Source organism: Doryrhamphus excisus, linkage group LG1 (genome assembly GCF_037039965.1).
Source record: "Doryrhamphus excisus strain RoL-2023G ecotype Guam linkage group LG1, RoL_Dexc_Guam_v1.1, whole genome shotgun sequence".
In the NCBI taxonomy this organism is placed as follows: Eukaryota; Metazoa; Chordata; class Actinopteri; order Syngnathiformes; family Syngnathidae; genus Doryrhamphus; species Doryrhamphus excisus.
Window position 1 is genome coordinate 10375780 of NC_136357.1, and position 12396 is coordinate 10388175.

The window sequence follows — 12396 nt, forward strand, 5'->3', positions numbered from 1 at the left end:
ACGCTTGGGGAATGACTATGCTTCAACAGAAGGCCACACAGTACCAGAGCCCAGCCGAGATGCAGAGGAGTCATCTGAAAAGCCGTATGTGGACGGGGGTTCTCGCCATCACCCTGGTGGAAGGACAAGATCTCCCCCAGTATGGCCACGGTGACATCTATGTCCGCTTTCGTCTTGGTGATCAGAAGTACAAAAGCAAGGTTAGACTTTCTTTCTCATAGTCTCATAGTCCTTTTTCCTGCCTTTTCGCTCCTTATTTCTCACGCTCTCTTTTTGTGTCTTCATGACACGCTCTTTATACTTCATGTCTTTCTTCCGGAGCTTCTCCTCCTCAGCGGGTTCCTGTCAGTGCCACACCTCCACCTTGGCTCACTGGGCCATGGTACAGGCAGCTCATTAGACCAGGCGAGGCTGCCACTCACTTTTCTCCCGGTGTCTCGGCTGCTGGGCTTCATTGCCTTCATTTGCATACCCAGCGTGGCCCTGTTCATCTACCTGGACTTGTTTGCCTCCCCTTCTCAACCGAGGATTCTGTGTTGCGCTTGTCTCGTGTTGTCGTGTCATTTCTTTGTACACCCCTTTGAGCTTGTTTGTTTGTTTGTTTGCTGAACAAAGCTGATTATAATTGGGAGCTGTCAGTGTTTACAATCCCAGTGTGGCTACTGAAGTGTATAAGCACACACAAAAACAAGCGCAGAAGCACCTTTGGTTTTTCCTCTCTTGCGTCTCTGCGGTTGTCCTGCATGATGGCTTAATTCACATGTCATTCAGGTGCTGTTCGGTTTGATAATGTGTCAAATGCACATTAGCGTGTGTGTTTCCATGAGGTGAATCTGTGTTTTTATTGTATTCAGAACCTTTGCATTCAGGCCAATCCCCAGTGGAGAGAGCAGTTTGACTTCAATCAGTTTGCGGATAACCAGGAACCTCTGCAAGTGGAGGTGTATTCGAAGAGAGGCAGGAAGGGTGAGGAATCATGGGGAATGTGAGTATTTCCTGGTGGGTAATGTGAATGCAGCCCCTCTGCAGCCCTTTGAGTTGGTATTGGAACCATTTCCCCTTTTGTGTTGCAGGTTTGAGGTTGACATATCCAGACTTACCTTTAATGAGCGGCAGCTCTACACTCATGTGCTGGATCCGGGAAAGGGCAGGCTGGTGTTTTTGGTCACCCTGCGACCGTGCTGGGGGGTCTCCGTTTCTGACATTGAAATGGCTCCTTTAGAGAAGGTTGATGAGAGAGACGGCGTGGTGGAGAAATTTGTGAGTATTAATATTTTCACCAATGTCAGAGCAAATGTCGTATAATTCAGTGTGGGGATGGAAATAGTAATTGATCATTAGGAATTATGTCCATATGTGAGAATTGATTGCATGGATTGATCAAATCTTGAGGCAACACTTGCTTGTTTTTGTTTTACATTTCCAGATATTAATCATAATCCATTTTCTCCTCAGAGCTTAAAGAACTCCTATAAATATGTAAGGGAAATTGGTTTCCTTCAGGTCAAAGTTTTAAGAGCAAATGAGCTTCCTGCTTCAGACCTCAATGGTAACTAGAGCCTGTGCATCACTTCACTCTCAGAATCACATTTTTCTTTGCAATGAACACACAATTTGTCATTTGCAGGAAAAAGCAACCCATTTTGTGTCATTGAGCTTGGAAACAGTAAACTTCAAACCAATACTGTCTACAAGACTGTCAATCCGGAGTGGAACAAAGCACTCACATTGTAAGGACATATTGTAAGACTTTTAGTGTGGTTTATATATCAACATTTGCGCTTCTCTCATTTTGCAGCCCAGTTAAGGACATTCATGATGTGATTGAGCTGACTATCCTGGATGAAAATGGAGACAAAGCACCAAACTTTTTGGGCAAAGTGGCCATTCCATTACTGACTGTAAATTCCAATTACAATTAACTTGTTTTGTCATACCAAATGTAACCACATAAAGTATTTATAGTATTATATTGTATTCATTATTGTCTGACAAGGTTCAGAACGAGCAGCAGATTTGTCTATTCCTCAAGAAAGAGGACTTGAGTGGAGCAGCTAAAGGAACTGTCACACTGGTGCTGGAGGTTATATATAACAAAGTAAGAGCAAAAAACATTTGGAAAGTTGTTTTACATAACTTCATGCAAATGATAGTTTTTTTGTCTTCTACAAGGTCCGGGCTGGTATTCAAACCTTTCAACCAAAGGAGGAAAAATTTACAGAGGAAAATGTGAAGTTCTCAAAAAAGGTATCACAGTAACTGTCTGTTTTTATGTAAAACTCCTAACAAGACTCAAATTGCTTAATTTCACAAAATTTCAATTGCCGTATTAATCAGTAGTCATCATCACGTCATCTATCTAATGACACAAACCATTCTTTTCCAATGTTCCCCTTTAGGTTCTTGCCCAGAACATATATAGAGTTCGAAAAATCAGCACAGCAGTTCTATGTACATTACAGTACATTAAAAGCTGTTTTCAGTGGGAGAACACCCTACGGAGTCTAATAGCCTTTTTGGTAAGTCATTGCCTCATGTTAATGAACTGTCTTTGAACCTCATGGTGTAGCATTTTTTCACTTTGCTGTAGAAAATCTGTGGTTTCGCCATGTTCTCTCATTGCCCACCTTTTTTTTGGCGTATGAAAAACAATGGTCGCCTTCTGTTTTGGTCCCACGTGTATGACTATGGATGTGCTTTATCCTTCAATCACACCCCGCTTGGCTTTCCTTCAGCTCTGATGACTTTAGAGTGAATTTGAAGGGGGCGAGGTTTGTGCATTTGTGCGTCTGACTTCTGAGCAAAGCCTGCTAACCCCAGGGATGGTGTAAGGAGGATCACCATCTCAGCTTGGCTGCGTTGGAGGAGTGACAGCCTGCCTCTGAGATTTGAACTTATGTTTAAATGTCTGTGTTTAGCGGTTTTTAATGAGGCTATGCGATCTGAGGTGCTAAGCTAAAATAATCTTGAATCACCCCTGTGAATCCCCCTTGGTGCAGCACACGTAATGTCATGATTAAGAGTACACTTGCCAGTGCGGTGTCAGGGTGATGAGGCGGTCACAGATGGGGCATTTGTGAAGAACTCTCCTTTCACCACCTTTCTTCTGTCTGCTCTGTCTCTGGATGACATGCGTACCTGGTGTATTCTATAAGCCCTTCACACTGATCCTGAGGAGCGAATCCCCCTCGGCTATGGCCATCATGCATAGCCTTTAGAGCAGCAAGACGCACCGGAAGGCGGGCGGACGCACAGACAGGAAGGCAGAGAACAATGCGGGGAGTTTGTATAAGAAGGATCGAGTGGGAGGCATTGAGGCATTGTGTCTGGGAAAGAAAGTTTGCACACTGAAGGAGGAAGATGTGTTTGCGATATAAGAAGGCAACAAAAGACAGGCAGGCAGGGATGTGGATCGGCTGGCAGGTCAGCAGCATGAGGCGTTCATGCTCTCATGTATAATTAAATTGTGCACGTGTTGGCACACTGTAATCGCCACCTTTTACCCCACCTACAGTTAGCAATACTCATACAAGCTGGACATACGTAGACTCTTAATTCAAGGATACCTATTGTGCTCATTTTTTGACCCTTTGTATTGAGTTGTGGACTCCTACAGAGCAGCTACACACAATAACCCGCATAGAAAATCTTGTAGATCTTCCAGAATCTGCACCTATTCCAGCTGTATTTCCTTGTTCCTGTTTTTAAAATATATGATTTTTGGTGTGCAGCCCGGCGGTCTAGTGGTTAGTGTGCAGACCTCACAGCTAGAAGACCAGGGTTCAATTCCACCCTTGGCCATCTCTGTGTGGAGTTTGCATGTTCTCCCCGTGCATGCGTGGGTTTTCTCCAGGTACTCCGGTTTCCTCCCACATTCCAAAAACATGCTAGGTTAATTGGCCACTCCAAATTGTCCATAGGTATGAATGTGAGTGTGAATGGTTGTTTGTCTATATGTGCCCTGTGATTGGCTGGCGACCAGTCCAGGGTGTACCCCGCCTCTCGCCCAAAGACAGCTGGGATAGGCTCCAGCACCCCCGCGACCCTCGTGAGGAAAAAGCGGTAGAAATTGAATGAATGAATGGTGTGCAGCCCTTGGTGGAAAAGATTTGGAACTTCGTCTTTGCCTTAATCCCAGAAAACATCTTGAGATTGTCTTCTCTCAGGTCCATCAATGACGTCTGACCTTACAAATTTTCACTTGTAATGAATGGACAATAATTTCCACAAACACCCGGAAATATTGCAGAAAGTCTTATCAGTCTTATCAATATCAGTGTCCGACTTTATTTTACCAAACATGCATAAAATATATTGTGGGAAAAACCCTCAAAGCTTTCAGGATAATGATTAGGCCTTAGTGTGCCATGACACTATCCTCTCTGGGTGCCCCCGCCTAGTCGGAGGCCGGCCTCCACACAGTGACCCGCCCTCCAAGTCATCATTCGCAATTAAGTTAGTGTTGGAATCTGTCTAGAGTAGTACACGGCCGTGTGTTTTAATGAAAGCAGCTCCCACTCCTATCTTTATATCTTTAGGCAGTGGTAATAAGGTAACTGATTCAGACATTGACAGATGGCCTCTCCTTGCCTCTGCGATGTGCATAATTATACCACTAGTGTCTGTTCCTTTCCGTGGCGGCTTCTCAGGGTACGCCGGTAGGAAACACTGCGGTTGTGGTCTCGCTTTAATATACATTACAATACATTATTTATCAAGCCGACAGACCAGCGCTATAGTCCTTTTTTACACCACATACATCCTGTAATGCATTACCACTGCTGAAGCCTCTGCTGGGACTGCGGGATGCTCAACGCGTAGTGCTTTACCAGGAATACTTAGCCATTATATCACTCAGTCCCACAGGGCAATTTTCTGACCTCTGCACAGCATGCAGCCTCCATTTTTATCCTGTTTATGCAGATTCATGTATGCATTATGAAGTGCTCGTTGCTGTGTGGTGTGTAAGGTATTCAAATTATTGCATGAGTGATCACTCCCGGTATCCAAATATGGGAATTTGAAAAGGAGAAAATTCCATTTGGTCACTTTGTCAAATAACTTGTATCTTAGGAGTTTCCTTGGATATAATACTATGTGCTAGTGGAGTTTTTCATATTGTTTTCAAGTAGTCTCAAGTTTGTAATAAAGTAATTTTCAGTTTCCCACTGCTTGCTAATGAGGTAATGTTGCAGGGGTAAAAAAAAAAAAAGTTCTCATGCATAAAAAAAGTCTGCAAGGTCCTAAACATTTTCATAAGTGGACAGAAATACAAAGAAGAAAATTTTATTTCCCCCCTCCTCCCTCGGTTTGTTTATGCTGCAGTAATGAGCCTCGAATTTGCGCTTTTCAAGAGTCAAACAACAGCATGTTCTCCTCTTCCGAGTGAGGAAGTATGACAGCTAAAATCTTCATAAAATAACATCCTTTAGATGTGCTTTTCCCACTAAGACTGAGTGAGATGAATGTGCTATGCATCAGCAGCGACTGTAGAGGGGTCACACAGAGTTCTTTGCATGCATGTGAGTTTTCGGCCTGTAGATGGAGCTATAGCACCACTAGAAATAGGAATATGACACTTTCCCCCCCCCAATAGGACTCTTTCTTAAGAACAAGTTGCACTGGAAGATGTTCTATTCCAAACATCACCACCACAACACACAAGTTACTTCTTCAAAATGATGAAAAAAACGAAATCTTAAATTAGCATGTATTAGCCAAGCAAATTAATCTGCTTCAGAAGTTAAAGTTGAGAACAATTTTGATTGAGATGAAATGCGTGAGAGTTAAAACGAGAAAAAGGGATCATTTACACATGAAAGCTGATTTTTGAGCTAAGCTGTCATTAGACCGCCTAAAGTATTTAAGTGGAATTAATATTTAAACATGTGAGGTACCTCATGTGCCAGGAAAGAAACCTGTGTACCTTCTGTGAGTTTTCTCTTTGACCCTGCCAGCCATAGTGACCGTTTTAGACGTCACTTTGACACCCTGTGAAATGCTGATTGCCTCACATCACACACTGTAAAGATGGCATTTGATGAATGTTTGATGCGATGCAGCTGTAAACACACTTGGCAGCTGCAACTAGGGGCCCATATAATCACGATGAGGCAAGGGCAGGGTCAGCTCGGGCTCCCGGGGTCTCGGGTGACCACCTGTGCAGAACCTTGGCAGCCGCAGCCATTAACCAGCACACCAGCCCAGCCCAGATCAAAGACGTAATCAGAGTTGTCATAATTGTTCTTGTCAACACTGTCCCTGAAAACTAGAGGCTTTTGTGAGTCTTGAGGTCGGGCCCGTTTGTGTGCGGCTGCATTGTGAAGGGGAACCGTGCACGCCTGTTAATCGTCTCCTTGTTTCTGCTTTGCGTCTGTTTTCTCTCTCTTTGAAAAAGTTGGAGGCCTCAAAGGAGCCCCTCTCTTCACTCCCGTGGGGGTTACGCTCTACTCTCTCTTCTCCCTGGCTGTGGGAGTTCTCACAGCCTGCGTGGTGGGAACATGTCTAGTGGGAACAAACGATGGCCGTGACGGTGAAGTGTATGCATTCATGGGCCTGCAATTATTAATTATTTAACGACAGGCTGTGAGCGACTCCTGATTTAAGGTAGCATTATGATGGCGCCACCCTCCACGACGGTGTCAGGTGTTGGCTCTTGAGGTTGGATGAATGCAGCATGTAACCTTGAAACACATCCCCTTATTGGCGGAGTTTTTCCTCGCCTTTCGGGCTCGTGCCATCTCAGTATTCACATGTTAGGACTCAAATCTTAATTGCAATTTTAAATTGATTTTAATTTATTTTTACTATCACTGTGATCTCAAGTGTGGCACAACATCAGGAGAGGTGCAGCAGCTTGAGAAAAATGAAGAAGAAAACATTTTTCAAACCTGCTAAGTTAGCTTCAGTTATGCTTAAAGGTAACATCATTTTTAATTTCTGCAGTAAAAATTTTGGAATGCCTCCCCCCCAAAAAATACTCCAGAGGAGGAGTAGGGAAAGATTTTTTCCCCACTTTTTTCAACCTCTGGAAGTTCACCACTTACCTTTGCACAATTTCAAACTATTCATTGGACTTGAACAACTTGAATTGCAAAAATAACTGGAAAAATTAGGGTGTTATTGTGTTCTATGTTGCACTTGCACCATGAACGTCAGTTTTACAGATGCCACCTCCTCTCTGCAGGCATTGTGTGTTGAGGTAAAGACGTCTGCTGCAACATTTAGTAAGTTAATTGCAGCCGTCTACCAGCACCACCCGTAAAAATGACAAAAGGAGTGTCTGTTTGAGGTGCAGAGTCTATTGGACCATGGGACGCTATTTGAGGAAATACAGTGATTTTATCACTCCCACTAGAGAAAGTAGAGCCTCTTGTTGTTTTAATTTTATACAAGTACCCCCCATCACCGAGGAATGCTCCATGTTTAACCCCCCCTTCATGTGTCGTATTTTAATGACTTACTCGCCACCTTACTGGTCACAGTGGACGTCTCTCCCCAGGCAGATGAAACGCTGACTCGCCCCCCACTGCCCCCAGTGTGCGGCTGCTCAGGGATGGGAGGTGTTAGCTGTGGTCGCTCTATGCCCTGGTGTGTTAACGTGCGTGTGAGTCGAGCTGACAGCTAGTCCATGCCACTCCCTCCCTACCCACTACCACCACCAGCATTCCCTCTCCCCCTTCAGGGGAAAAGGCTCACATGGCAGATCTGTCACCCGCGAGGTCGCTCAGTGTTAACGTCCCCGACACGGATTAAACACTAGTGGCCAGTGCTGGAGTGCAGGGTCAGTGTAGCCACCACTGACAGGCACCACAGGGGCCCCCTGCTGACTGGCCCTCTCGCTGCTGCATGCGCGCACACTGATGCTTCTGTGGCCCTGGCATGTGTCAGACAGGCAGGGGGGTGGTGGTGGGGCAACTACCAGATCTGGCCCTTGGGAGCACATGCTAATGCTTTGCCTTGCAAGTCTGCTTGTCTTCATTGTGTCAATAAAGAGACGTGCAGACGTCCTTATGAGCATTTTCTTATCTTCTCTGCAGACAAATTGGTTTGTTGTCTTTTTTTGGTATGTGGCATGGATTGATTGTGTTGACATTTATTTAAACATGATATGCAACAAGAAACATATTTAGCAGGAAAAGTAACCTTCCATTTGATACAAAATTAGCCCATTCATTAATTTTCATTTCTAAATTGTTCCTCATCAAGTGCAGCTGCCCTCTTCTTCGTCTCATATACTAGTCTCTCTACGACTGTATATGTTTTTCTCCCTTCTCCTCCTCCTCAGTCGATACGAATTGAGCTTGGGTGTATGTGAAATATTTATTCAGAAATAATTTGCTCAGAGCGGCATGGCTGCCCACACACTCTACCCTGCCCCGAAGAGAAATCTTATCTGCGCTTCCTCTGCCTCCGACAACCCCCCCTCCGAAAGCCTGTCCCCGCGTTGGCCCGAGCTCAACACACATTACATGTCTCATTGCTCTGCGTTTACAGCTGCTCGAGAGCCCGCTGCTCTCCTTTCCCCGGCACCAGTCCTCCACCATTGAATCTGTTTTGAGAGCTGCTACTGTTCATGCTGATTTTATTCATTATTAATTTGTTTCTTTTTGCATTTCACTTGATTTGTGATTTAATTAAGTATTATTGACTCTGTCAAACACCATGCAATCCACATACACATATAGTTGTATCTACACCACTTCCTCACACACCCTTGTTAGTCTTTCACTATATAGTCACGTAATCTGGCACCCGGCCACGCCGCCCCTGACTGACCCTCGTAATGCCACTCGACGCTCTTCTCGCTTTGTTTAGCTTTCCAAGCAGCGTGGAATTGCACAAGAAGAAATGAAATCACAGCCAAGATGTCACAGCTTCTTACACATTCAAAAAATCTGTAAAGAAACTGATTGTTGATGTTCTCATTTATTTATTTATCATTTATTTTCAATTGTTGCCCGCCAATCTTGGAGTTCACAAAATTTCAATTGAAGAAAAACTACACTACAAGCATCCCTTACATCTTTAACACAGAAATGAAGCAAAATCCGCTCATCTGAGCCCTTGCAGAATAACCATTTATAGGGCTCTATGAAATACCTTTCATTTTTTCCCCCAAATTCAGTTTAATTTGTTTTGATACTTTTTCCATTGTCATTTTTTTAAATCCAGTTTTGTACGCTTTACACTTTTTACCAGAGTGTGTACTCTTGTGTCAGTAATTTTGTTATAGTATGCAGTATTTGTACACTATGTGAAATCAATGCGACTAGGAAGAATGTTTTGGTAATGCTCATATTAGCCAAAGTATGGCAAAATAAAACCTTAAAACCTTGTGGCAGGTTTTTGGCAGTCTTTCAATAGCGGACTTTATAGGTGTAATGTGTGTGTCTCCCATTGCATTAAGCTGCCTCTTTTTTATCTGTTTTTATATCTTTACAACACACAGAAAAGAGAAAGACGCGTGTTCTTGTTTCACATACGGATTGTAGATTATGTCAAAATTCCCCAAAAAGGGCAGTTTTCCTCCTTTCCTTTAAACTGCAAACCCTTGTTCCAGCTTCCCGCTATTCCTTTTCACACCGATGATGTCCCACTCTTGTTCTGGCTTTCAGATTGTCCCAGATGGTGGAATATTGGTGGGTTGATTTTATTGCTTGTTGGTTCTGTCCACATGCAGACAGCGAAGCGAGAAAAGGACGGCTCTCCTGGAAAGACAAATTTTAACCTAAAACAAAACCTAAAAACTGTGCACAATATTTTTAGTGTGTGTATTTCAAGGTTGTTTGACGCAAGTTTTCCTGCAAACATTTTTTTCAAAATCGATGCAAAAGGAAATGTGGTTTTGATGTATATCCAAAGTACCTACACATAGGCAGCATTCTTTTTTTTTACACTGCCCTGGCCAGGGTGCCACTGAAATATTTGATTACGCATGTGCATAATGCAGATATTTTAAGTGTATTTTGACGTTGCTATCATTTGTCTCATCCGCTTGATATCAATATGCATGTTATTGCCTTTACTGTGACTGCTTCTAGTCAGCCGTGTAAAAGGAAGCCTTTGCCAAGTCTGGTTCTACGCCTGCCAGTCACTAGTTTGGGTGGCTAAACTGGTAGCTTCCCTCCCTCCTCTTTCTCTTGTTAATCAATTTAGAGGATGTCACAATCTCTTACGGAGGATGTCTTTGTCCCTTTGTTGCAGCTACGATCTCTTATCCACCCTCCTGGGAGAGTGTGGGGGGGGGGCAGGAGCTGCCGTGCTTGCTCAGCTTTAAGTTGTTTTATTCACACTTTTAATCGCTGAGTGGTTTATTATTAGGTGCCGGATGCTGCCCCGGCCGAAAAAGGGGAGGTGGCTCCATGGTGCATTTAGTGGAATCATATTAATGGCACTATAAAACAAATCTGTCAGGCTGTTCTTAACCCTGCTGGCAGATCTGCCCAGGCTTGGCCTCTTCTGCAAGTGCTTACAGGTGGCTAAGCAGAGTACATCTCCATCATATACACACCAATGTGTGCTAATAGTTTTATTTATGTATTGTTTCTCGCTTCCCTCGGCACCCTGTGTGTAATCATACTGCTATTTTTCAGCTAAATGGTGTTTGTCAAGGGAGGTTTTCCAGCATTACAGTCACTCCTCCCCCTAACATATAGACTAACACTTGTTCAATTACAAGCCATTTGTTATCCAGTTCTGCTGTGTGCGTAGGTACATCATTTTTCTCCGAGCGTTTTTTGTGAATTGCATTATGCATTATTTTACTGAAATACATTTTTTTGAAATATCTGTCATGTTTAGAAAGGTCGAGGTTTACTTACTACCTGATGTAATTTGTTGATGGAAGGAAAAAGAGTAAAAAAAGCGCAGGCAACCCCAAATCATGTTTGATGGCAATTAAAAATGCGGATTAAGGTGCACTTTGTCCAATATGTCCAGCAATCACTCAGCTGGTTGCTAATAAAACGTAAGTAATTTAGTTGGGGAATTAGTCCAATCTCCTCTCTAGCAAGAAGAGGATGTGACGAGAAAGGGGGAAGTACTGTTATGCCTCCGCTCATTACTTTGGTATAACCTAGTGAAAGAATCCAAGAGTTTTTTTTTCCAGATGTTTCACTTTGTGCGTCGTCTTTAGATGTGAAAAAAAAGTGTAAATGCTGAACACATGGGCTGACATACCGTGAGGGAGGAATTGAGAAGATATTTCTGACAGTTTTGGTTTCTACCCTCATTTAGGCATTCACTTTTAGACACCAGGCATTGTATTTCTGTAGGCTTTTATCTTGTCCACTGAGCCAGAATACGGCGAGCAGAAATTTGCATTAGTGGGCGATTATGAATACCTGTGACAGATTCGCTGTGCCGACTCCCTCGGGCGGAAATGAATTGGCTCCCTCTGTTGACTTGCGCAGGAAGACGGAGACCAGGCAATTAGACTTTTAGTGGTTAATGTAGCAGCTTTCGTAGGGAGGGCAAGAAAGTTCAACATTCCTGCTGGGCTTGTGTCAGTTTCTCTGCACATTTCCTCCCTCTTCTTTTCCTTTTTTTTCTGAGAATACGTGCAATATGACAAGCTACCTGTCCACCAGCCAGCTGAATTCCTCAGGGGTGAGGGGAGCATCGCTCTCGAAGCGCCTCATGGGAGCTGAGGTGACAACACAATGACGTAGGTTATTCATAACGTAGACGAGGATGTGCTGCAGCTACCTCTGTACATCATGCATATTCATTGTTTACCTTTTTTTTTTAACCCTTCTCTTGTGCTACTTTGTTGCCGTAAGTGCAGTATATGCCGTATGTGCCGTAAGTGGTACAGCTCGGGGCATTTGTCTGCATTACTCATTGGTGTGGCAGTAGGTAGACTGACCCCCCAGGAGCAAACGTGCACACACTCATGCGTGGTTATAGTGTGACACAAACAATCTGCTGTTTACATGCCCCACTATTGAGGCCTGAAGCGCAGTGGTTCACATCCTGTTTAACGCAAACATATTGTTCGTACTTGGAGCAGCCTCCAGCTCTTTGAGCCTTGCATGCACTGTGCTAGGATTGCGTGGGTTTAACATAGAGGCTTAGAAATAAACTTATCTTTGCAAATGTTTCACTAGTAATCATAACACTGTCTTATTCCCATTTGCCCTTAATTAAATGTAAAAAGTTATTCTTGTATTGATTTTATATATTCTTATTTCTAAAAGGTTTTTCTACAAAAACAAATGTAGTAGCTGTTGTAGTACCCTATATTTTTACATTTATTTTTTTTTATTTATTTGACAGTGGATTACTCTTGATAATGGGAAATTGTTGTTTTGTGTGTTGGTGTGTACAACAACAGAGAAATTGAGTACTACTGTTTGTGTTAAGGTTGGCAATAAAGTTTAAAAAGAGCTCCCA

At 43.3% G+C, this 12396-nt stretch overlaps 1 protein-coding gene across 2 annotated transcripts in view; it reads left to right on the forward strand.

Moving 5' to 3' along the window:
• Window positions 1-12396, forward strand: part of mctp2a (multiple C2 domains, transmembrane 2a) — a 41279-nt gene that overhangs the window by 10064 nt on the left and 18819 nt on the right. For both annotated transcript variants that reach the window (XM_058075921.2, XM_078789895.1), the window contains exons 9-17: window positions 30-200; window positions 855-985; window positions 1074-1260; window positions 1456-1549; window positions 1628-1730; window positions 1799-1901; window positions 1997-2098; window positions 2173-2247; window positions 2400-2519. In XM_058075921.2, coding sequence (XP_057931904.2) covers window positions 30-200; window positions 855-985; window positions 1074-1260; window positions 1456-1549; window positions 1628-1730; window positions 1799-1901; window positions 1997-2098; window positions 2173-2247; window positions 2400-2519 — 1086 coding nt within the window. The remainder of the gene's footprint in view (window positions 1-29; window positions 201-854; window positions 986-1073; window positions 1261-1455; window positions 1550-1627; window positions 1731-1798; window positions 1902-1996; window positions 2099-2172; window positions 2248-2399; window positions 2520-12396) is intronic.